Source organism: Rhipicephalus sanguineus, chromosome 6 (assembly GCF_013339695.2).
Source record: "Rhipicephalus sanguineus isolate Rsan-2018 chromosome 6, BIME_Rsan_1.4, whole genome shotgun sequence".
Classification (NCBI taxonomy): Eukaryota; Metazoa; Arthropoda; class Arachnida; order Ixodida; family Ixodidae; genus Rhipicephalus; species Rhipicephalus sanguineus.
Genome location: NC_051181.1, coordinates 83,722,756 through 83,748,672, shown reverse-complemented (window position 1 = coordinate 83,748,672; position 25,917 = coordinate 83,722,756). Strand labels below are relative to the sequence as shown.

General features: G+C 46.1%; 1 protein-coding gene across 2 annotated transcripts in view; it reads right to left on the bottom strand.

Annotated features, from left to right (window-relative positions):
- Window positions 1-5,612: 5,612 nt before the first annotated feature.
- LOC119395954 (uncharacterized) overlaps window positions 5,613-25,917 on the bottom strand; it is a 47,079-nt gene continuing 26,774 nt past the window's right edge. Inside the window, exons 1-5 of one of the 2 annotated variants that reach the window (XM_037662983.2) lie at window positions 25,711-25,858; window positions 22,333-22,394; window positions 17,581-17,685; window positions 15,405-15,431; window positions 5,613-5,874 (exon numbers count right to left, since the gene is read on the bottom strand). In XM_037662983.2, coding sequence (XP_037518911.1) covers window positions 5,809-5,874; window positions 15,405-15,431; window positions 17,581-17,685; window positions 22,333-22,394; window positions 25,711-25,819 — 369 coding nt within the window. In that variant the 5' untranslated portion in view covers window positions 25,820-25,858 and the 3' untranslated portion in view covers window positions 5,613-5,808. Of the gene's footprint in view, window positions 5,875-15,404; window positions 15,432-17,580; window positions 17,686-22,332; window positions 22,395-25,710; window positions 25,859-25,917 lie in introns of those variants that run through there. The other variant, XM_037662984.2, reaches the window with a different exon arrangement.

The following is a 25,917-nucleotide window of genomic DNA, read 5'->3' as shown; positions in this document are numbered from 1 at the left end:
AGCGGCACCCTTAGGTTCATCGCAGAACAGATGAATCTGTTGTTGTTTTTTTCTTCTTTAAAGCTCAGGAAAACTGTTATATCCTAGAATTGTCTTCAAGCAACGCTTGGAATGCGAAGTCGAGGATGCAATTTTAGGATGCATTGGGCAAGGCGGTATTGCATCTTGAACAAGGCAGCGCCAAATCACACAGAAAAAAGGCTAAGGAACGCACAGAAACGGCACGTTCCAGAAGTCATAGAAGAAGGAATGCCGCTGGAGCCAACGTCTCGTAAAGAGGATGTGATGTGCCTTCCTCAAAGCAGCAGCCGCATTCCTCAATGACATTTTTTCATATACGCCTGCTCACGCTCCACCATACTCAGTTTCTCCGTACCCCAGAGCAGTGGGAAGGCATCCTTCGCGAAGGCGCCCCCGAGGTCTGTCGGGCGCTCGTCCAGCGGGCCCAGGCTATCGCAGAGGTTGCCATAGGAGTCCCGGAATAGGGACCCTCCCCGTTTTCTTTAAATTTTATTAAAGGAATGTTTTCATCATCATCATCCTTCGCCATTAAAGATGAGTGAGAGTGAGCTTGTCAGAATGTTGGCGCTAACGACGCTTCTCGTTCGTCGACTTCTCATTTACCGCGGACGCATTACTAACAGAATGAGCTCCCCGTATATCGACGGAGTTAGTGATATTACCAAGCGCGCTTAAGTCAGATGTCCTTGACTTTGTCGGACACAACTTAAAAGGCACGAGCGGTCCCGCCCATATGATCGAAGAGCTGCAGCGGTTTGCCTCAGCTACTATAAGGGAATAGTACCGCTCATGTAATCGTCGATGTACCCCGATGGCGGGGTTACAGAGCGTCCACCTTATGACGTCAGTCTAGAGCTCGAGCTCATTGGTGCAGGCTGGCGTGTATCAGGCCCGTAGCCAGGAACTTTTTTCGGGGAGGGGGGGGGGGGGGGGGGGGGCACGTGCTGAAAACCTTTACTTTTTAAGAAAAAAACCTATTTTTATTATTTATTTTTGGTCAAAACACATACTTCACCGAAATTTTGCCCCCCCCCCCCCCTGGCTACGGGCCTTGGGTGCATACATCTTTGAAATGGAAATGCCACTGCTTTGTAAAATCGTACCCGACTAGTCCATGGTTGAGTAACTTAAGTAAGAGCTCTATGTCCTAGTTATTTTTATTCCTTGATTTAGTGGCTGCAATATATTTGACTGTCCTCTACAATTTACGTTTTTGGTCTCTGCACCTTTTTCAGCGTTGTGAAAACACGTCAGGTCCTCGTATTAACATGAAAGCACGCTTATCGCCGCAGCCGAGGATGAATTGCCGCGATTATCAACAGAGCGTAAGTGTAATACTATAATATCGGTAAATATTGTACGATTTTAAGAATAAACAGCGATGTACCGGGCGCCAACCGCTAGGTTCTCTCGTCCTACATATTACATGGCACGTTATAAGCATGAGGACTACAACAGTGACAATTTTGTGTTGCGTGTATAATATTGTTTTTGCTGCACAGTCAACACAAGCATTTACGTAACACAGTTGAACACGAAATACTTAATTCTAGCTTGTTTATTTGTTCTGTCGTTCGTTCGTGTACGTCCGCATTTTTATGTGGCCGGCCCTTTCAGCGTATTCCTTCCAATTTGTCGGCAATTAACCAGCAACAATTTTTAAAATATAAGTACTACGCCAAAAATCATCCATTGGAGAGTACCATGGAAAGTAATCTTCGCAGGTTAATAACAAAATTTACCGAGGTATCACATTCGGTAATAATACCTTTTTCGTTACCTAATGGGCAGGCTGTGGCAATGGCCGTACTATGCCAGATTAATTACTCAGTAGAAAAAGATGCACGCTGAACACAAATATTTAAGGTTCTGCAGAAATTCAAATCACTTCCGCAAAAATTATTTGCTATTAATTTTTATACGCCATCGCTGTTTCTCAGCCGCAATGACCAAACCAACTATCATGCACTGGACTGGAGAAAGCATTATTGAGAAGCTGCAGATTGGCGGCCTGTCCTTAGACACCCGGGTGCTCGACGTGAGGTTTAGCCTTTCCACCAGTGGAGTAGCCAGGGGGTGGCACACCGGGCCCTTGCCCCCCCCCCCCCCCCGGATCTTTTTTTTTTTTGCCAAGGCATACAAACAGGCCCCCATAGCCAGGGTAGGGGGCCCTGCCCCCCCCCCCCCCCCCGCAGAAATTTTTGGCGAAGTAGGTGTTTTTACCAAAAATAACTTATGAAAATATGTGTTCTTCACAGATAGTCGGGGTTTTCAGCAAGTGCGCCCTCCCCCCCCCCCCCCCCCCCCGAAAAATATTCCTGGCTACGGGCCTGCATACAGAGCACAAAATGACACTCGGCCACGTCTGCCTGCCCAGCCCCCACTTCTGATGAAGAAGGTGCCCCCCTCCCTCCCGAAAAAAATATTCTGCCTACGCCTCTGCTTTCCACATATTCCCGGGCCTGCTGGATGGCACAAATTTGGTCTTGTAATCCTGAGCTATCCAGAGCATGGCCCCAATGCACCTCAAGACCTGGATTTTTGGGATCAAAAAGCTTTGTAGTGTGTGTGCTTATTTATAGGATGTGTTTTATGTCTGCGTATACGTGTTTACATAGGCTACAGCCAGCGTCTGGGAATCGTCTGGGGTAGATGCGGTTGAGGTGCACTGGGTTTTGGCGGCAGGAATAGCGCACTTTGATCGGCCAGGCGCGGTCGCCTGCACTCGATCCTGACAGGGACCAGCATACGACTCATATCTTTGTACATGTTGCTTGCGTTGAAGCTCGAAGGTCGCTTCGCTCGCTGCAGCGGGCGCGTTTCCTTGCACCGGCGGTTTTGTTGAGTTGCGCCAAGTCCGATGCTTAAAGAAGTAGTGGCACGAATTTTAAATATTTTCGTATTGTTTCGCTAGATAAAAACACTGGTTTTGAGAGCCCTAAAGAGAATATTGTGGTGCCTGAGAATACATCGAATATATGTTTAATACTGCTACCTTAAATAAAAACTTTCGCTTTCGATATCGAGGAGGTGGCTTCTCAGTGACGTGTCGTCGCAGTGTGACGTTACGGAGAGACGGGTTACGGGGAGATATGGCTCGCGGCGTACTAGCGGCAGATCTGTGATCTGCTCGTGAGGCGCGTAAGCAACGATAAGTGAATTGTCGTCTAGCGACACCGACAGGGATTCCTGCGATTTAGGCTGCATGCAGGAGCCAGAATTCGCAAGTTAACTGCAACTGTGTTGACTCGTCGGGATAATGTCCACTGTAGTGGGGCTGGCTTGCAGATGCTAAGTGACGAAAACTTTAAAATCAAAGTAAATTTCTTTATACCTGTTGTCTGGCTCCAGCTTGTGGAGAACGTTAACACTGCATACCAAGGCAACTTAAAATGTTCCTCTTGCGATGTCTCAAAATTGTGTCAGTACTCCCTTAAGGTAGCGGAGTGAGCCGCTTGCCTTACTTCGTGCAACATTGCATTGTTGCCATCGCATTGATTGCTTCTCCCTTGTGGCGAGACTATGACCTTTTCTTCTCACTCAGACTAATTTTCTCTCCGACTTCATAGAAATCAGCAGCCCTTACTTTCCGTTTTTCACAGTGTGGTCCATCTGCGGAGTGCTGTCTTCCATATAAGTGTGGGCCCAGCGGGACGTGCTACTGAATTTCAGGCCACAGCAGCTTCAACAGGTAACAAAAATGGCTTTGCAATGCCACGGTAGCTGACGTCGTCGTTGCAATGCAAACTGTACCTGTGTTGCTGAAGTGACTCAGCAATTAAGAGAATAAAATGAACACATTACAGTGTTCTATATGGTATTACCATTTCTCTTTTTTTCCCATCTGTGGTCGTAGGGCGCGAGCGCGACATTGCGATTTCTTCCGATTAAGTAGACTAAAAGTTAGAAGCTTTCAGCTTCCTGTAAAAATTAGCCAGGAGAATATAGCGCTTCTGTTTGTCGAAGTTTCAAGTGCAGTACGTAAGAGGAATTTCCTCATTTTTACGCACCGAACGCTGGCGTTTTATCGTGCCCTTGCTGAGATGGCGACCATGGGCGCCATCTTTTAGGGGGCACGGCTTCACTCTTCAGAAACAATTTCCCCTCCAGTAACACTTTTCTTAACCTCCTTGGCCTATACCCACGATATGAACATAACTGCTCAAATTACACAAATACGTCGATACACCTCGTAAGACTTGGTTCAAAGTGCGACATCCGCAGCTCGCCAACTGCTTCCCTTGACATTGATTACCACAATGCGCAGGATCTGTAGGAATCTATTTCTCAATACTGCACGTTCGCAAGATAAATACGCGTGCTTCAATATTAAAATAAAAGCAAGCGTAATAAGCGACAAAAAATGCGGGAAGTTTGCACTAAATCGCGCAAAGCTCGGTGAAGCACGGGCCCGTCGCCGCTCTTACTCCCCGTCGACCGACACGTCTAGCTTCGAGATGCACGGCTTCCTCCTCGGGAGTACGCACTTTCTTAGGACGCCCCACGACTCACTGGATACGATCGGGCGCAGTCAGGCTATGCACTGTAGAGCTGAGGTTGCGCGCGATATCTCCATCGGTGGGCGTGGCTTAGCTGCTGCGCATGCGCGGCTTGGTCAGGTGGTGCGGTATCTGGTCGCTAGACGACGCGATGCTTGTTTCCTCTTTCTTTCTACCTTATTTTCTCTCTCTTCCTTCCGCTTTGTTTTGTTGATATTCTCTCTTTCTGCATTTCTCTCTATTTCTCTCATTCTTTCTGTGCTACGCTTACTCTTTCCCATCCTCATTTCCCTCCTCCCAACCATCAAATCTCTCGTCATCACGCTCACTTCTCTTTCGCACCCCCTTGCTACACCATACTATACAAAGCTTTTCTATCATCTTTCACTCCCCCTCCCCCTTTCCCCAGCACAGGGTAGCCAGCCGGTCTGAGAACTGGCTAACCTCCCTGTCTTTCCGTTTTTCTTCTCCTCCTCCTCCTCCAAAGCTATGTTATGTTTTGCTGGCGTGCCTGGATAGCCGAGTGTTTAGGACGCTCGCCTTCGGATCGAGCGTACGCGGGTTCGAATCCCACCTTGTTAAGATTTTTTTTTCTGCAATAATTTCTCGCTTCCTCTTGCTTTATATGTTTCTTTCTGTCTCTCTGTTTCTTTATCTCTTTCTTTGTTTCTCTCTCTCACCCACCAGGGTTATTACAGGCCACGCTGGAGCTGTGAGCAGTGGAACTTGCCCAAATTCTGTTGCACATACCCGTCCATGATGATGATAGTTTTTTGCGGAGCGGGTACGTTTTAATGTCGTGCTTAACAGCTTCGCTGTTAAAGATTGCCTGAACGACTTCATTCTCATAACTACATCATTCCTGGTCGTCGTTTTCATGCCAGTTGTACAAGTCCAGCGCAGGAATGGTGTTACATAACAGTGCAATAAATGCTGAGACGGTGTGTATAAGCATCGTTTTGCAAGAACGAGGGATTGATTGATTGATTGATTGATTGATTGATTGATTGATTGATTGATTGATTGATTGATTGATTGATTGATTGATTGATTGATTGATTGATTGATTGATTGATTGATTGATTGATTGAAATAACTTTAATGAGGTCATGCGGTACGCGCCCCAGCGAGTAGTGGGTGGCTCCCACGGCGGGACCATCAGGCCAAGCTTGTCAGCCGCTTCGCGGGCCTGCTGGACAGCCCAGAGCTGGTCGACCAGGACCGGGCTGCGGATGGCTTGATAAAATAGGATCAGAATTGTTTATTGCTCGATGTTGCTGGTTATATGTTATAAGCTGGATCCGTAGCAGTGGACTAATACTCCCTTGAGATGTTCCCTTTCTTCCTCAGTGTCCTGGAAATAATATTTCAAATGACTTAAGTGTTTCACACTCATGTTACGCATATCTCCGCAGGTCAGAAAAAAGTGATTCCTCTAGAAATGTTACTTTGAAACTCGTTCTTTCAGAGCGCTCTGAAACAACCACCCGAATGCACGACTAGAAAAAAGAAAGAACACCGGGGGCAGGGCTGGGCAAAGATACTTTGAAATTGTATCGCGATACGATACAAGATACTCAGGCAACAAGTATTGGAGATACAGATACAAGATACTGCCGCACTAATTGTATCCGATACGATACTTGCCAATTGTATCTTAAGATACTTCGATACATTCTCAAATTTATTATTATAGATCCATATAAAGTAGCAGCAAACGCCTATACACGAAAATGTCTGCTTGGAAATTTCTTAACTGTGACCTATTTTTTTTTTTTACTTGAATAAAATATCTCAAAAGTTTTGCCCTTCTTGCTCAAAGTACAGTGCCGTCCACTCTTAGGGTGAACACGGCTCAGCGTGGCCGCGCTCTGCGGAGCGCCAGTGCATCCAGCCAACGCCGGTGCTGGCACGCCCGTGATCGCTTCCCTGTAGTACAGCAAGAGGAGCACGTTCCCAAGCGTCTGCGCCGTTTCGTTTCGATGCGCAGAGCGCGGCCATGCTGATCCGTGTTCACCCTAAGAGTGGACGACACTGTACATTAGTTTCCTTTCAAAAGAGCTTATTGGCGCTTCTTTAAGCTTCTTCACAAGACAAAAACTCTTTATACACTTCGCTGACAGCGAGTCTTGCTTGTCATTTTTTCAATTGATGGGAGTCGCTGTTAACTTGTGGACCAGCTAGCGGGTTGCCATATAATCACAATAACGTCAATAAGAAGCCTTCGCACTACGGCGCAAATACCGGTGTGGACTTTTACCTTCTCCGTAAAAGACAGTTTCCACAATGCCGTATATCCGGACAGGTGTACAGCAGCAACGACGCTGGTAGCGACATTTTTTGGGGGGAGGGGGGGAAGCATGGTGTGTACGGACGGGGCTTGAGACAGTTCGCTGGCGGCCCGGCCGGCACACATGACCGCCTCCATCCCATTTGTTTTTATTTTCTAAATAAGTATGTTCGTGAGCTATGCAGACATCACTGGTCTCAAGCATTTTTTTCGTGAGGAACATGTGCTCACCATGTGCTGAAACATAACCGTGGAACAAAAGCTCTATGTGTCAATCCGCGTAGGTTTCACTCGTTGTGTACATCGCTATCGATGTTTCTCGAATCCTGACTCCAAATCCCCTTAAGAAATGACCTATATATGAGATATGGGAAAGGCTTCCTTTCAAATGGCAACGTCATTTTGTTCAAGCTCTCTCCGACCCCACCATCTTCACTCTCCCGGCCTTTGGAGCTAAATTTCGCGACTACGGCCCGCCAGCTATAGCTGAGTTTGAGACCCCTTGTGTATATGTAGATGACGTAAAACTGCAATGAATTTCCATGTCCTACTTAGCTGCTGGCGTAAGGGATTCTTAGTTCATATACTCACTAACGTGCAATCTTTTAGCAATTTTTCTTCAACGAGAGAACATGTGCAACGCAGAAATGTCTCAGACGTATTGTACAGTTGCACAAAACGTCGCAGGACACCGCCGCTATTGCACTATTGCCGTTTATAGCTCCCATTACGTGGCGATTAGTAATGCGAAAAATATTTAACAAGGCCTAAAACAGGAGAACAAATATAAGTAAAACAGAGAGGTGGCTTTGTATCAAACGTTCACATTGAATGAGTACAGAAACACAATACACACGGCGCCCTTAATAGCTATGAGCATCAAGTATCGTAGGTTTACCTGTTGAGACAATAGAAAATTCAGTGCCTATGGAAAATTGCCTGAAAGGGCTCGTTGGGACGCTCATAAGTAAAACGGAGCATTCGGTATAACAGCGTTTCTCGAATCCCCTTCCTAACATCTTTACGATGGCTTCTAATGATTTCCATTATTATAACGCAAACGCAATTTCACTATTTTCTTAAGCGGTAGGCAGAATATATTGTATAGTGTACTCAAGGCACGCCCGCATAATAATATATTTGTTTTCAAAATCGTCTTGGCAACGTGTAAATATATAAACAGTAATAGAAATAAAGCAGTTAGAAGAGTAAAGCAGAAATCCTATTTTGGGAGCGCGTTACAAAAGACATACTGCTGTGACCAGACCGGGAAAACAGCGCAGAGACCTAGGTAATGTATGTGATGCAAAATGACAGCTCAGGCAGCACTTGTGCTAATGATCAAATTATGATTTCATAAATTATTTGAATAAATGTAGATGGAAGTGAAAAATACGCGTACGCCATGATATTTTCTGTTAGGTAAACGCTTGCTCTATTAGGACTAGCATCAGTACCAGTGGTGCTAAAGTTGTTAGAATCTTATTTGCATATAAGTTAACTCACTCCATGCAACTCAAACTTACATCCACGAGATCCTTCAATTCGCTAATATGGAAAATCCACGCGACGCAAAGTAACCCCATTCTTTCTTGCACGCATCACATTTTGTTACGGAGCAAGACGCAAGCGAATCTTCAATAACGACACTGTAACATCGTCAAAATTTGCTCGATAGACGCCGCACGCTGTGGAGTACGCGGCACACGACAGTGGCTAAGAGCAAGTGTTGCGGCATTGGCGCAACAAAAAGGAAAAGAAATCGAGAAAGCAAAAGGTATGTGGGTAGGGAATAGACGTCCGCGTGCTTGTGTTCCTGACCTTCTACCCTCACTGGATGACTCTGGCGTAAAAATAAAAACACGTTACTGCCCTTAGACTTATTCAGATGGCTTAGGGGCACCAGTACCAGCTTGAGAAGCTGATCTTGGCCAACGATTATTGTTTCACATGGTTGTGTTGCGATAGAAGTATCTTGGGAGTGTCAGTCAGCGGCGCTGACTGACACTCCCACGTTTAAATGCACACATATACCCTATAAAGTGGACGGGGGGATAGCCGCCGCGGTAGCTCAGTTGGTAGAGCATCGGACGCGTTATTCGAAGGTCGCAGGTTCGGTCCCTGCCCGCGGCAAGCTATCTTTTCGTCCACTTTCCTTTCTTCACAATTACCTTACATTTATTACTAGAAAACATCCCCTATACTTTCCTTGGCATTATTGTCTGTTAGTTCTCATTAATATTGTGTTTAACAAAGAAAACGAGCCCTTGAAATTAACGCTTCTTTCCTTCATTCATAGCGAGGGTCTCGTTCTGGCAGACTTGATGCTTTCAGGTAGTATGCGAGGGATTATTGGTCAGCTGCCAGCTCGTAATAAGTTCACGTGCTACGTGACGCCAACAGGCAGAAAAAGTGTTCCACACTCGCCGTTATGGCTACTGGCGGCGCTGACTGACACTCCCACGTTTAAATGCACACATATACCCTATAAAGTGGACGGGAGGATAGCCGCCGCGGTAGCTCAGTTGGTAGAGCATCGGACGCGTTATTCGAAGGTCGCAGGTTCGGTCCCTGCCCGCGGCAAGCAATCTTTTCGTCCACTTTCCTTTCTTCACAATTACCTTACATTTATTACTAGAAAACATCCCCTATACTTTCCTTGGCATTATTGTCTGTTAGTTCTCATTAATATTGTGTTTAACAAAGAAAACGAGCCCTTGAAATTAACGCTTCTTTCCTTCATTCATAGCGAGGGTCTCGTTCTGGCAGACTTGATGCTTTCAGGTAGTATGCGAGGGATTATTGGTCAGCTGCCAGCTCGTAATAAGTTCACGTGCTACGTGACGCCAACAGGCAGAAAAAGTGTTCCACACTCGCCGTTATGGCTACTGGCGGCGCTGACTGACACTCCCACGTTTAAATGCACACATATACCCTATAAAGTGGACGGGAGGATAGCCGCCGCGGTAGCTCAGTTGGTAGAGCATCGGACGCGTTATTCGAAGGTCGCAGGTTCGGTCCCTGCCCGCGGCAAGCTATCTTTTCGTCCACTTTCTTTTCTTCACAATTACCTTACATTTATTACTAGAAAACATCCCCTATACTTTCCTTGACATTATTGTCTGTTAGTTCTCATTAATATAGTGTTTAACAAAGAAAACGAGCCCTTGAAATTAACGCTTCTTTCCTTCATTCATAGCGAGGGTCTCGTTCTGGCAGACTTGATGCTTTCAGGTAGTATGCGAGGGATTATTGGTCAGCTGCCAGCTCGTAATAAGTTCACGTGCTACGTGACGCCAACAGGCAGAAAAAGTGCTCCACACTCGCCGTTATGGCTACTGGCGGCGCTGACTGACACTCCCACGTTTAAATGCACACATATACCCTATAAAGTGGACGGGGGGATAGCCGCCGCGGTAGCTCAGTTGGTAGAGCATCGGACGCGTTATTCGAAGGTCGCAGGTTCGGTCCCTGCCCGCGGCAAGCTATCTTTTCGTCCACTTTCCTTTCTTCACAATTACCTTACATTTATTACTAGAAAACATCCCCTATACTTTCCTTGGCATTATTGTCTGTTAGTTCTCATTAATATTGTGTTTAACAAAGAAAACGAGCCCTTGAAATTAACGCTTCTTTCCTTGATAGAAGTATCTTGTATCTTAAGATACACGATACATTATCGAATGTATCGGAAATACAGATACAGATACTCGTATTTCGACACGTATCGCGATACAGATACAAGATACCCATAGAGTATCTATGATAGTATCTAAGATACATGTATCTTCGATACTGCACAGCACTGACCGGGGGCTACCATTTTCTTAGCAGAGTCCCTGCATATAGACAGCCAGGGCAGCTTAAAAAGAGCCTGAAAGGGTTTTGACTATTTTGCATAAACGCATTGAGCCAGTAAAGCAAGTCGTAAGAACCATTTTCAAACCAATTTAAGCTCTCTGCGTCAAGTGTGTAATTTATTACAAGGCTTTCAACATGTGAATCGCTACAGATCACAGCGGCTCAGCCGAGCGCGTTTTCAACTTCCCGCATCCTTTCTACGTAGCATTGTTCCATGTTAGGTAGCACTGGTGATCGATATAATTGGATATGTCCAGTCTACGTCACTGCACCTCCACTGCGCAGCGAGCGCCGTCTGCCTGTGTTACAACGTGTTCCGTGTAGACGTGAGTTGCACTACAGTGTTTATCTCAAGGTTGCTTTATTATTTCTTTTTTTTTTTTCGGATGAATTGCCCTAGCTGTGTTGTGTGCCACAAATCTAGCGAGTGGTGACTTGCAAAGCTGCTTGTAAGGATCTTGTAAAGCTTGTAAGGGATCCGGCGAGCGGAGTCGTTCCAGTTTGTCGCTGCAGTGAGCGTCGCGCTCTCGCTATCCGATCAATGCCAGGATCCACGCGTCTGCGGCTGTAACTTCACCCCTGAAGACACAACCACGCTGCGAGGCTTTACGCTTATCGGTGACCGATGCCTTTGCAGATTGTCGCCGTACAGGAGAATAAAATAAAATAAGAACGTCTTCGCCACCTCCGTGCAACGGGCCTCAGGGCTGGCCGACCACCCGACCTCGACCGCTGGATCCGTGGGCCTTACCACCGTTCACTATTAGGCTTTGTACACGAAGCAAATTTGCATGTGTATTTTTGACACCACCAGTTACTATGCCTAAGTGAAGGCTTTCGAAATAATAATAATAATGACTGGTAGTGTGTCTGCACCCGGTGAAGCAGTTCTCAACCACTCCATGTGCTTTGTTTCTGTTGCCCAAGGCGCGCGCTGCCATACGCACTCGACGGAGCTTAAACATCGTGTTTTTATTTATTATAATTATTTATTTATTCAATACTGCGGACTCGTGGTCCATGTAGGGCGGAGTTGAGGGGGCAAGGCAGTGGTGAGAAGTGTATACATGTACCCGTAGCTGCCTTGATAATCAGTGCGTCGCTCAATTCGTGGTACGAATGATTCGATGATGCTGTAGACTAAACGCTGACGAAATTTCAAAAACCGTTTCAAGGTCCCTTTAAAGTAGCAGCCTAACCTCCACAGTCCGCCACAGTAAAGTCAACCTTTCGTACTATGAGGGGAAGCATACCAGATTTACATAGTGGAAAATGACTGATACGCCGCGCCATCAATAACATGAAATGCTTGTCAGTTACGTCACGATTAACGATGCGAGTATCGGCACGGACACCAGAAACCAGAGAGCTAAATACAGCGGAAAAAGAAAGGAAAGTTTTTAGCGAGATAGGCTTTCTTACTTACAATGCACAAAATGTTGAACATAAAAAGAAAAGAAATAAGCATTATGTTTTCTTGTCTGCTACGTAGTCGACATCAGTTGGCGTTCAGGGACTACATGCAGCAGCGTAGCAAAACAGTGTGCGCTTCGGCTCCGTAACCTTCGCTGTGCTTCCACAGAAAGTTGTCGCCAGGTATACAAGGAATTACTCGCATAGCAGAGTTCGTTTTATGCACCTTAGCGATTATTTTCATAACGGGGCTTACTACTCTCCTATACTAGAGCACATACTATAAGAACTCTCAATTATGTAGTGTAGTACTCTCAAGCTGCGATGGGCGTTTCTTGAATTCAACTGCTGGGCTTGCACGAATACGCTATTTCACCGATAACTCAGCCTCCGTGTTTTACGCAAAACTTGCGAAGGGCCCCCATCACGTTCCTGTAGCTTAGAGAAAGTTCTAGGCATCATATGTTGAATATACTTGGAACTATATGCTGCGCGAATAGGAAGACACATTCACAAGTGATGATGCGTATACTCGTAGGCATAGGTTGGCAAACTAACATTGCTCATTCACCGGAAAGGGCGCCTGAGTGCGCACAAAACTGTAACACAAAGAGCGCATGCGCAGAGACAAAACTAGAAAGTAGTTAACTACACGTCCACGTAAAAAAAAGAAACGTCTGCCTATTATACATGAATGAGAGAAAGGGAACTTAAGGGCTCGTTTTTTCTTTGTTAGGCACAAGCTTAATGAAAACCAACAGTCGGTGAAGCCAAGGAAGGTGTAGGGCGGGTTATTTGCAGTCTTTTAACTGTATTGTAGTAATTAGGATATAAACGTGAAGAAAGTAAAACGGGCGAAAAGACAACTTGCCGCCGGTAGGCACGAACCCTACAACCTTCGAATAACGCGTCCGTTGTTCAATACCAATTGAGCTACAGCGGCGATTGTCCTCCCCGTCCACTTTATCGGGTACATGTAAACCTAAAAGTGTTAGCCAGCGGTTTTCTTTAAGGTCCTGTCTAACATAGAAAAACGAGCCCCTAAATTCGCCTTCTCTCGTTCATTTACAGCGAGGGTCTCGTTCCGGCAGACTTGATGCCTCCAGGGGGTATCCCTAGTAGCGCGCAATGTTGCCACAGTGCTGAAGTGATTTTCTCAATGTGGCGGCAACGTTGTGTCAACATTTGGTGCTAGTAAGCATGCGAGGGCTTATTGGTCAGCTGCCAGATCGTAAAAAGATGCGCTACGTGACACCAGCTGTAAAAAATCCGGCAGATGCCACGCGCTGTGGGAATCGATGTAATGCGAAGCAGCCAGCAAAGAACTGCATATATCGCCTTGTTTGTCCTTGAGCCAAATGAAATCATTCATGTCATGGCATCTAGTCCACCACATATCGCATGTTTTCCGTGCACGCATGCATGCACAATCTAGTACACACCATGCCAATGAAACGCATATTTTGCTATATGCAATGCATGACCTGACGTTTATGTTCATCACGCACTCGTGTCATGCAATACCAATTTTGGTATATGTCCAGTTAACAAAACGGCCGGAAGCGCACCATGACATTGGCATGTAAATCATACCATACATGTTATGCATAACATAACTCGCATGTTACCACCTCTCATTTACGTTCGTCATGCAGTCGCGTCGCGCAGTACCAATTTTGGTGTATATCAAGCAAGCGAAACGGCCACGAGTGCGTCATGACCATGGCATGTAAATCATGTCGTGCATGTCATGCATGTCATGATTTTCATGTTACCACGTCTCATTTACGTTCGTCATACAGTCGCTTCGCGCAATACCAATTTTGGTGTACATCAAGCTAGCGAAGCGGCCGCGAATGCACCATGAGCGTGACATGTAAATCATGGCATACATGACGTGCATGTCATAGTTTTCATCTTACCAACTGTTATTCATGTTCTTCATACAGTCACATCGCGCAATACTACCAATTTTGGTGTATATCAATCTACTGAAACGGCCGCTAGCGCACCATGAGCATGGCAAATCAGGTAGTACATGACTTCCATGTCATGATTTTCATGTTACCACCTAACATGAAAAGCGGTCGTGTCACGCTATACCAATTATGGTGTATATCATGCAAGCGAAACGGCCGCGAATGCACCATGAGCGTGGCATGTAAATCATGACATACATGTCATGGATGTCATGTTTTTCATGCTACCACCTGTTATTCATATTCTTCATACAGTCACATCGCACAATACTAATTTTGGTGTATATCAATCTAGTGAAACGACCGCGTGTGCGCCATGAGCATGGCATGTAAATCATATCGTACATGACATGCATATCATGATCTTCATGTTACCACGTATCAGTTATGTTCGTCATACAGAAATGTCTCGTCACACCAGTTTTCGTATGTATCCCTTCATTTAAACGGCCGCGAGCGCCCCGAGACCATGTCATGTAAATCATGCTGCACATGATAAGCGCGTCATGATTTGAATGTTAGGACCTGTATTATGTTCGTCATGAACTCTTGTCACGCCGTACCAATTTTGGTATATATGAAATTAACGGAACGGCCACAAGAGCCCAAAGGCCATGTAATGTAAGTAATGCTGTTCATGACATGCGTGTCATGATTTTCATGATATGACCTGTCATTTATGTTCGTAATAAGGCCATGTTATGACACACCAATTTTGGTATACATCCGATTAACGAGAGCACAAAGTCGTAGGCGGATAGATAGATAGATAGATAGATAGATAGATAGATAGATAGATAGATAGATAGATAGATAGATAGATAGATAGATAGATAGATAGATAGATAGATAGATAGATAGATAGATAGATAGATAGATAGATAGATAGATAGATAGATAGATAGATAGATAGATAGATAGATAGATAGATAGATAGATAGATAGATACGCTCAAAGTCGCAGAAGTTCGCTAAGAAGTGCTTCGCAATTAAAAAAAAAAGAGAGTTCCACACTCGCTGTCATAGTTTCTATCGGAGCTGGCTTCTTTGGCCCTTTTTGACGCGAAACTGGAAGGTCATGTACTGCATGCAGTCCAATAATCACGTGTTCACAGGTAACTAGAGTGCAGATCGGCAACATTTTCTGAGTGACCGCCTAAAGAAGTCATGCAGAGCTATCCTATGTGTTATTGTAAAATAATTAAGAATAGACAGCTCTTCCTGCTGCTTTCACTGCACTTTTGCAACAATGGTGTCATCTGACCTGCACTTCAAGCGCATCAGAGCTGCTTTTGGAACGGGTTGTGCCACGTAAACAAAATATAAAAGGAAGAGTACTTACCGCGTACATTGTCACGAAGTCATCAAACTGCAATGCAAAAAGTAATGAATGAATTAACATTCCATTCCTTCCAGCAGTTTACAATGAAATAACCACATTTCTGAACTGTGGACTGTTTTTTTCTTTCAAGTGCTTTAATATTCAGCCTAGTTCCTGCCGACACATGTCAAACTAAAGCACCCTTGTCTTATTAGAAGCAACGGTTACAACAGGGCCTGTATAAAAAGTATCGGGAACAATTTCTTCCTGACGTGACTGTACGTCGCAGCGCGCTCGCAACACACATGCGCTGTGGTGGGGGATGTGATCACGTCGCGCCAAGCGCCAGTCGCCTCCGATCGTTCGTTCAGGCTAGGTCATGTTTTTACCGGACTCCTGTCGAGTGACTCTGTGCAGGCGCAAAATGCAGTGAACGACTGAACAGCAGTATGACGTTACATTGTGCGTAGGTCTAACGATACCTGGCTGTGTCCAGATAAGATCGAACACGAGGTCCCGGTCATCATTTCCGATTTCGATGAAACTTGCTGTAGGTCTAGGCATTAGACCCAGAACAACGGTTTCGAAGTTAGTTTTGCGGAAAAAAAATTTGTTCGCCTGAAAAAAAAATGTACAAATTTCGGCCGCAAAAAAACACTTTTCCGCCAATTTTGCGATTTCTGAAATTTGACCCCACCTAGAGAAAAAACAGTAGACTTCTTGGTCACAATATTTATTGCCCTCAAAGAACAAGTGAAATAAAATCTTTTGAGCCTATTATTTTTCTTGCTTGTCGAAGCGATTTTGAAGAAAATAATCACAAACTTGGCAAATCGCACAAAATACCTGTGCTTGAGGAATTTATTGCTGCAAACAAGTTTAAGCGAGGATAATAAAAATCGGTACATATTAGCTTTGATACTTTCGCTCTTCTTTAAAACAATTTTCGTGGTTTTATCGTGCTCTCTTTTACTCGATAATTGGGCTGAAACGTAAGTGATTTACCAAAAACGCCGAAGTTTGAAAATAGGTTTCTCAAAAAGGCCATATTTAATTTTTTTTGAAATCCCTCTGATTGAAGTCAAGGACGTCATCTATCATTCTGCATAAAAAGACGTTGCATTATTTTGGTTGCTAACAAGTTATAACGCGTCAAATGTGACCAAGTCAGCTTAGCGGCCGCGTCGTTCGTTGTGTGCTAAAACTCGGATTTAAGTCGCTCAAAATGCTTGTACCTGACATAATCACAAATCAGCAGCTCCACACCAACAAATTCGCAGCCAGGTGTCATGGTTCAGCAAGCTTTGTTGCGCGATCAGCCACTTGACAAACCCGCAGCAGCGGCCGCTCGATGCTACGGGCGCTCACATTACAAGAGTGCCACTTCGACTGCGGATGAGCTCCGCTTGTGCGCCAAGCAAAGCTCAGAGGACGAAAGAGAGAAGGAATTCATCACTGTGAAAGTTAAAGGCTGTTAAGCGCCAACGCTGTCCTCTCATTGCTACTGACGTGTCCGGTGCTTCGCACCTCCCCACGTTTCACGTTAATGGAGCTGTCTTGTACAGTATAGTATAGTATAGTATAGTATAGTATAGTATAGTATAGTATAGTATAGTATAGTATAGTATAGTATAGTATAGTGTAGTATAGTATAGTATAGTATAGTAAGGTGTGGGAAAGGGAAGTGAAGGTGAGGAGGAGGGAAAAGAGGAGGGCAAAGCCACCAGCTCCGCCACTTCCTTAGTCTTCGCGCTATACTAGAGCGTAGCTGCCCCAATTTATTATTTTTTTTTCAGTGCGAATAGCGTTTCGCCGAAGCTCTTTGGCCGGCGCTGCGATGAAACGCAATGCGCGTGGAACGAAACACGTGATCAATTGCGCTGATACGCCGAAGAAACATCAGCGCGGACTCATCGGCAAGACCCTCGCGCCATCTCGCGGGTTATGTGTGAACATTTTCTACGGCGCTAACGCAGCTCAGAGACGCTGGCGCGACCTTCGCTGAGCTTGAAGGTCAGTATAACGGAACGAGGTGTTTTCTGGGTTTGTACTAGAATGAACAGAGGTATCGCTCTAAGAGCGTCGCGGATAACGTCACGGCGGAATGTCACCGCACTTGCAACCTATATTTGCGCATGAGCTCAAGAGTGCACTCGATTAAATGGGTGCTGGGATAACACAAAATGTTTTGGCTCACCAAGGCGGACGCAGCGTCCATAGCTGACTTGCACATGAGTAATACAGCATCGGTTTTGCTCATGCCATTAAACATGTCGAACATACGCTGGGCAGATAAACGAAACTGAAAAAAAAAAACTGAATCCAGACAGCATAATCACCACGAATATGCAGCAAAATGTTTCTCACCAAGAGACATGACCCATCGTATATAGAAAAACAAAAGCGATCGTATGGTTCATATGCAGAATATTTGGGAGACAAGGTTCCATCACTGCAGGATCGGTGGCAAAATACTTTGCGAGCCAGGCTATTTCTATCGCATCATCATAATCGGCCTGACTACGCTAATGCAGTGCAAAGTCCTCTATACCATCTTTCCCCAATTAACCCAGTCCTGTGCATGCTGTGGCCACAATACCCTGCGCATTATTTAATCTCGTTTGCCCACCTAACTTCCTGCCTCTCCTCGCCAGCTTGACTTCCGTTGGAATCCATTCTGTTACTCTTAATGACCAGCGGTTATCTTACCTACGCGCTACGTACCCTATACCTATGCCGATTTCTTCTTCTTGGTTTCGACGAGGCCCCCGAAATTTTGATGGAAGGAGTGTTTTACCGATAAATACTGCAAATAGGTCTTCTTTTCAAAGAGTCAAGGCCTTCAGCAAGTGCCCCCCCCCCCCCCACCAAAAAAAAAACATTCCTAGCTACGGGCCTGGTTTCAACTAAGATGTCCTCACCACCCGTTTATTCCCTGACCCATTCGGCTGTCTTCTTCGTCCTTGAGGTTAAATCTATCACCTGTGTTTCCGTGGCTTGCTGCATCTTCCTCAGTTAAACTTCAACCCTTTTCGTAAGCCTCCGTGTTTCTGCCAGGTAGGTAAGTACCGGTAAGATGCAGCTGCTGTATACTTTTCTCTTGAGGAATACTAGTAGACTTCTGTTCAAGATCTGAGATTACTTGCAAAATGCACTCCACACAATTCTTATTCATCAAATTAGTTCACTCTCATGGTTCGGATCTGAGGTCACTACCTGCCTTAAGTAGACATATTCCTTTACAACTTCCAGTGCTTCGCTACCCATCGCAAAGAGCAGTTCTCTTTCGACACGGCTGAACATTACTTTAGTTTTCTGCATAATAATTTGCAGGCCTACCGTTTTGATTTCCCTGTCCGATTCAGTAATCCTGCTTTGCAATTAGTCCCCTGAGTTACTCCGCAAGGCAATGTCATCAGCGAACCGCAGGTTACTAAGGTATATACTCTGCATTTACTCTTATCCCTAACTACACTGTACCCTAACTACTGACACTCCAGGGATCTAAAAAATCACAGCATATCCACGAAGTGAATGATGAAGAAGGAGCTTGCTCCGTAGGTGAAATCCGGTAAACCGTGAATCCTCTGTACATCTGCTCAGTCATCATATAAAGAAGTGACACGAGAGTTGTTGTGGTGTGCTTCTTTATACACATTACATACACAATGTTTATAATTTACCTATCGATGCACTATATACACAAATTTACATATTAATGCAGTATATACATTTTGTTCAAGAGCTTATTTACGGATCCCATAAGCTCGGGGGAACGTTTTTCTTTTTGTATAATGGCTTCTGCTTCGCGGGCTCTCAGCTCGGGGTCCGCTTGTGTTTGCGCCCGCTTCGCTGCCGCGTCGCTGGCCCGTGCCGCCTCCGGGTCCGCTTGTCGACGAGCCCGTTTAGCTTCGGCATTGTGAGGCCGAAGAGAGACGCCAGCGCCGACAGCAAGCACAAGCCACTACCAGCACCGAGGCGGCGGCAGCAGCGAGGGCTCGCGATGCCGGTGTTCATGATGAGTAGCGGTAGCGAAGTGCACTGAGTGATGCCCGGCGAAAGAGAAAGGAAGCGCACCAAGAGTGAGCGCTATCTAAGGCGCGACCCTCTAGCGGTCTCCTATCAAACTAGAGAACTTTTTTTTTTTTCGTGTGCACGATTCAAGGGTGGGTGCTCCGCCGAGAGCGCAGCACGCGCCCTGGACTCAACGGAGGGCACAGCTGCTCCTCTAGCGGGAGCAATGAGAACTAGCGTACACGGCAGGAGGGACGAGAGACTACCCCCTAGCAAAAGGAGCAAGCTCCTAAAAGCTCCTGTAAACACACGGTGAATATTTTTGGAAAGATCGCGTCTCCGTGGCTTACACCCTTCTATGTCGCAGTTTTATTGCTTTCTTTATGAAGGACTACGGTGGCTGTGGAGGCGCTGTAGATTCTTTCAATATTTTTACGTATCGCTCGTCTACATCCTCATTCATAAGTGGCGGCATGACTGATGAGATTTCGACCGAATCAAGTGTTTTCTCGTAATCCATGAAGGCTACACATAGATATATATCGCATATGTGTATAGTTAGAAATGTAACTTAATAAACAATTATATCGAGAAAGTTGGTATGGATCCATCTTGGTAGGAAGCGCTCAACTTTTACAAGAGGACACGGACACGTGTCTCTTGCGTCTCTTCGGTCGTGTCCTCTTGTAATCGTTGTGCGCTTCCAACCAAGATGTACTTAGAAACCATTCTATTCTTGATAGTACAAGGTTCTGCGGTCGCGTGTGCTCTCTATTGGACAGAAACGTGACGGAGGGGGAACATGTATACGAGTGGTTGAGCATAGGCTTGCGCACGGGGGAAAAGGTGGGTTGTGCCCCTTCATCCCTCCCCCCCCCCCCCATTGATCTAAAGGGGGTGCCAACTTTGCCTCAGACCTGTACTGAGTCCTGCCCGTCACGTCATTGTTTCATGTGCAGGGGTATGGCCGCGCGCGCTCTCAGGAACTTGCTCCGTATGCTCGGCGCTTGTCCATCGCCGCAGTAGCCGCTAGTTATTGCTCCCGCTAGCTTGGCTCAGCGCACGCTCGCGCGGAAGAGAAGTCTTCAACTTGTTCTTCGGGCGCCTTGATGATAATATTAACGCAGGCAAACCACATATAGCATAGCCAACTGTAGCATGTGCATGCTCGCGCTAAAGAGAAGTCTTCTTCCTCTTGTTCTTCGAGCGCCTTGATGATTATATTAACGCCGGCAAAACCACATATAGCATAGCCAACTGTAGCATGCGGCACTCTCTCCACCGCCACCAACTTCAGGTAGCGACCGCTTTCGGCGCTTGGCCGCTGCATCTCGCGTTCGTACCTCTTAGAGGTTCTCTTGCCGCCGCTTCCGCGCTGCTTCGGCTTCGTGGGCTTGTATCTCGAGCAGGGGCGTAGCCAGAAATTTTTTTCGGGAGGGGGGGGGTTCAACCATACTTTATGCATGTTCGTGCGTGCGTTTGTATGTGTGAGTGTATATATACACAAGCAAAACTGAAAAATTGGGGGGGGGGGGGCTTTGAACCCCCCAACCCCCCCCCCCCCCCCCCTTGGCTACGCCCCTGATCTCGAGGTTCGCACGACGCTGACGTCTCTCTGCGGCCTCGCGAGCTCTCACCGCAAGGTCATGGCGGCGAGCCCACCTGCTGCTGCCTTGCGAGTCCTCCGCTCACCGCCTGTCTATTTCGTTCATGTTATTAATATCGAAGCGCACTGACTGACGACTGCCGAAAGAGAGCGGAAGCGCGCAGTTGTGGCCCTCCAGTGGTCTCCTATAAAACTAGAGCACGCGCCGGCGTGGAGCGAGCGTCGCATGCTGCAGTTGGCTATGCTATATGTGGTTTTGCCTGCGTTATTATCATCATCAAGACACTCGAAGAACACGAGGAAGAAGACTTCTCTTTCGCGCGAGCGTGCGCATGCTACTGTTGGCAATGTTGTATGTTGTTTGGCCCGCATTAATGCCATCATCAAGGCGCTCGAAGAACAAGAGGAAGAAGACTTTTCTTTCGCGCGAGCGTGCGCATGCTACAGTTGGCTATGATATACGTGGTTTTGCCTGCGTTAATATCATCATCAAGGCGCTCGAAGAACACGAGGAAAAAGACTTCTCTTTCGCGCGAGCTGCGCCTGTAGCGGTCGCCTCTGGAACTAAGGTTACGCGTACGGCGCGGGACTTCGTCCAAGCTTAAGAACCTGGCGAGCCAGCTCCTAAAATAACGCTAAATAGAATGCAGTGTGTGCAGACAGGAATAGAAAAAGAAATCCAGCCAGCTTCACCTCGCGAACACTGTCGACACAGTCAAGCTGATGGCCCTCCTTCATCAGGCTATGTCGTACTTCTATACTTCTACGTTCTTCAAGTCTTCCCTTCGCCGGCGCTTAGCTTCGGCCTCTTGCGCGAACATCGCGGTTGGCTCCGCGACGACGTGCCCTTTCTCGCGTCTGCTGTCACTGACGCTCACGTCGGGTCGGGCGGCTTCTTCGTCGGGAGAAGGAGAAATGTTCGCCATTCTGAAAGCGCAAACTCCTAAACACTGACACTAGCACGCTCTTTTATACTCCATTGAGCCTCCCCGCACACCATATCGGCGTGCTTCTGACAGGTTCACCCCTCCTCCGAGCCTCGACATCCTCCACCCTCGCCCGCGCCTCTCGCAACACGGCGCAGCCCACCCCTTACTACCGAGCCTCACTCTCGCCACACTGCGTGGCCACGTGATCACCGCTACGCCAACGGACGGGAAAGCCTTGACTAATAACAGCTTCGCCGTCAAAAAAAATTACAGCTAACTTCGCCTTATTTAGCAATCAGCGCGGTCATCGTCAAGCTATATGGATAATAAGTAGCACTGAACGTTAAGAATACCTCCCCAATCTCCACCTCCTGCCTGGGAATCAATGCATAGTACGTACTTTTTCCGGTAGAACAACCATGACGCAGTCGAGGAATTTCGTCATCGTTTCTCTGTCGACGTCTGCAAAAACAAAAATAAAAATAATAGCAGAGCCAAATTCGTCGTGGTCTACGAAGTGAGCTCAGACATTATTTTCCATTTTCGGCGCATATTTGTAGTGGGAGCCTTAGCGAAACGCAAGATCCTTTTCTCGTAATTACTGGAGACTGATGAGCCACAATTACGGTCTGAGGCACATCGTGATGGGGAACCTCGCAAGATTATTTTGTAAAGGACACTCGGCGACGATGTTCAATGGCGACAGTCAAGGCGGAGCATGGACTCCCAGTACGAGCGGCGTTCTTGTATACAGAAGGGAGCCGGAGAGACCGACCCACTAGAAGGTGTTGGAGGGGACGATCCATTACAGAGTTTCCAAGCTTCGCTACAATTTAAACAAGCTTGAGGTGCACGGCAGTGAAGCCACGCGTACCTCGACGGTGCGTCCAATGCCAAATGCCATTGCAACGTAACTTGTCAGAGTGCCGAACTTACTTTGCAACGTCATGATCAGTGGCAGTAAAGCAATATAACTTGCTTATATAGCTTGCACATATTATACGAAGCAATCACAAACGGGTTTCTTTATTGTTTCAGCAGTAATCCTTATTTTTTGCTACTTTCCTTGCGTCACGCAGGCTTCACGTTAAAGGTCAGCTAAGAGTTAGTTTTATTGTAAAGCATCAAGCAGCGAAACAAAAAAATACACGAAGAACGACGGCACAGCACTGACTTTCAGCTGACAATATAGTAAAGAAGTCGTGGGCATTGTACATCAGTGCACGCGCCCGCGCGCGTTTGTGTGTGTGTGTGTGTGTGCGTGTGTGTGTGTGTGTGTGTGTGTGTGTGTGTGTGTGCGTGTGCGTGTGCGTGTGCGTGTGCGTGTGTGTGTGTGTGTGTGTGTGTGTGTGTGTGTGTGTGTGTGTGTGTGTGTGTGTGTGTGTGTGTGTGTGTGTGTGTGTGTGTGTGCACGCTATTATGAACTACTGCATCACCTCTTTCGTACCATGAATTACAAAAAAAGAAAACGAGAAACGTAAGAAACCTGGATTTCTCGTGAAACACGGAGGTTCAAAAGACTGTTAAAGAAAAAAAAACATAAAAATTTGCCTTGCAAGCAGAAGGAAGTCCGTGAACCAAATTTAAAACTTAAGGACCACCATGTCAGTAGTGATAGGCAGCGTTATTGTGGTGAATTATTGCCAAATTATGTCGTATCGGCCCCAGACAATTTTCGGAGAAGCATTAGCCCTAAGTCAAAAGAGTGTGATGTGTTTCACAGTTTTCATTTGCTGCTAACCTGTGTTGATAAGTTTACAAGTTCAAATGTGACCTTCTTCATTATTTTTTTCCTTTTTTGCCGAGTTCTATTCAAAACTTATGTTGGTTTTGTATGCAGTGTATTTCGTGTTGCTTTGTTTTGTTGGCTACATTTGTACAGTGATGTAATGTACCTCCACCCTGCTAAAGTCCCTTTAGGGATTGCAGTATGTGTAAATAAATAAAAAGAAATAAAAGAGAAAGAGAATAAGATTAGAAGAAAGGCAGGTAGGTTAACCAGGGCTGAGCCCGGTAGGCTACCCTGCACTGGGGAAGGGCGAAGGAAAGTTATGGAGGAGGAGAGGAAAGTCACTGTTGCAGCCGACATGACATTTCCGCGTTTGATATCACAGACGGTGAATCAGTCCGGTATCCTCGAGAAAAGGCAACAGCGCTTTCGTTGCCTTTCGGAACTGTGATTGGCAGCCCCATGTAACACATCTTAGTGTACACCATAACTCTCCCCCCTCCTCCTCAATTCTCTCATAGATTAAAAAAAAAAAAGCGGTGAACCGAGACGGATGTTCTGGCGTACCGTGTTCAATCGCATACTAGCAGCACCTCGTCTACTAGATTTACCATTTTACTACTACTGGCGATCGGCACTGCTTAATGTCAGCTGGTGGCGGTTAACTGAAGTGCATTAACGTCCAGTTTTATTTAATAATGCTCAATGTCGACTAATGTTGGCTATCTAAGGGCTATTATCACCTACGCCATATGTTAAGTAACCCAACTAAAAAAAACGCTTACGGACTATCTTACAATTTTCCAGCAGGGAGATACTGCCAAATTGTTCACAAGCGACTAACCTGAAACATTTCAAACACGTTTCGAATGAGCAAGAAAGCCTCATTGAAAAAAATACACTAAGCCGCGCAAGCCTTGAAACCGCGAAACTGGACGCTTCTGAAAACTAATCTGGTTGCTTGTAGGCTGTTTCTAGGCCTTAGCTATAGGTGATGCGAGTTGTTTCTAGGTTGCTTCTAGGTCGTAGCTAGGCTTTAGCTAGGTGTAACTAGGTTGTTTCTATGTTGATCCTCAAAGCAGAGAGGTTCGAGTTAAACCCCAGACAGTCACAGACACGACACGGATGTCCAAACTCCAGAGGCAGGCGTTCGCGCCTCTCATAGATCTACGGGCACGTCGTCGTTGGCGTAGGCCTTCCATCACTTCGGGGTCTTCTCGCAGCCGCCGTTGCCTTTCCCGTTGCCTAGTATTCTCTTCTTGTACGTACTCGGGGTCTTCGGCTCGCCGTCGCTTCGCAGCCACTTGTTGGGCTAACTGTTGCCTTCTTCCTTTTTAGTGGAAGTTTTGTGTATTGGAGTTTACCCAATTTCCGTGCCACATACCCGTCTAGGATGATGATAGTTTTCTGATAGGCCACACAGTGGCACATATTCGTTTGATGACGACAGTTTTCTTCCACGTTTTTTGTGGACCATTGGTGAGCAGTGGGATCTACCCAGTTTGTGCGGCGCATACCCGTTTATGATGATGATAGTTCTCGCATAGGCCGCACGGCACATACACGCAGACGACAGAAATTACGGCTAGCTTAAATGGCTTCGTCGTTAAAAACGCTTTGCCTTGTGCGTGTTCTTTAACACATCTCCTGAAAGTTTATTCCGTTTATGGCACATGACCAAGTTAGGAAACGTGGATAACGCGTACGTGCAGTGGGAGATCACAAAGTAGGCCTCCTGGAATTGCCGCCCAGGAAGCCTAAATATACAGCTGTTACACTGCGGCAATCGAAACTTTTTCCTACAAGAATACTATTACCGCTAATTATTTTGGGGGATCCGATCACTTGCCAATAAGTGCTTCAAATATAAGTGCTTCAAAGAAGTTCGCGGCATCATCTTTCTATGGTCACATTACAACAGATCCTACATACCTTTAAGAATGAACGGTACGTAAAAGTGACGCCGCTCGCTCCGTACGCGTATCTAAAGTCTTGAGGTAAAAAATATCTATCACCAATGCGTGCAATTGTCAGAGGATGCATACTTACAGCACAACTCTGCCGCGCTTTCTTCAAAAGTGAGCGCTGTTGTGATTTCTACATACATAAAGATTAGCAGAAGCACTGAGCTTAAGTTCAGGACCAAAATTCGATACATCGAAGCTCCGTTGCGGTCGAATGCCCTGTGTCAATGGAAAAGCGTACGGATGGTTTGAAACTTATTTAAGTAAATCCAAAGACAGCTGCGTTTGCACT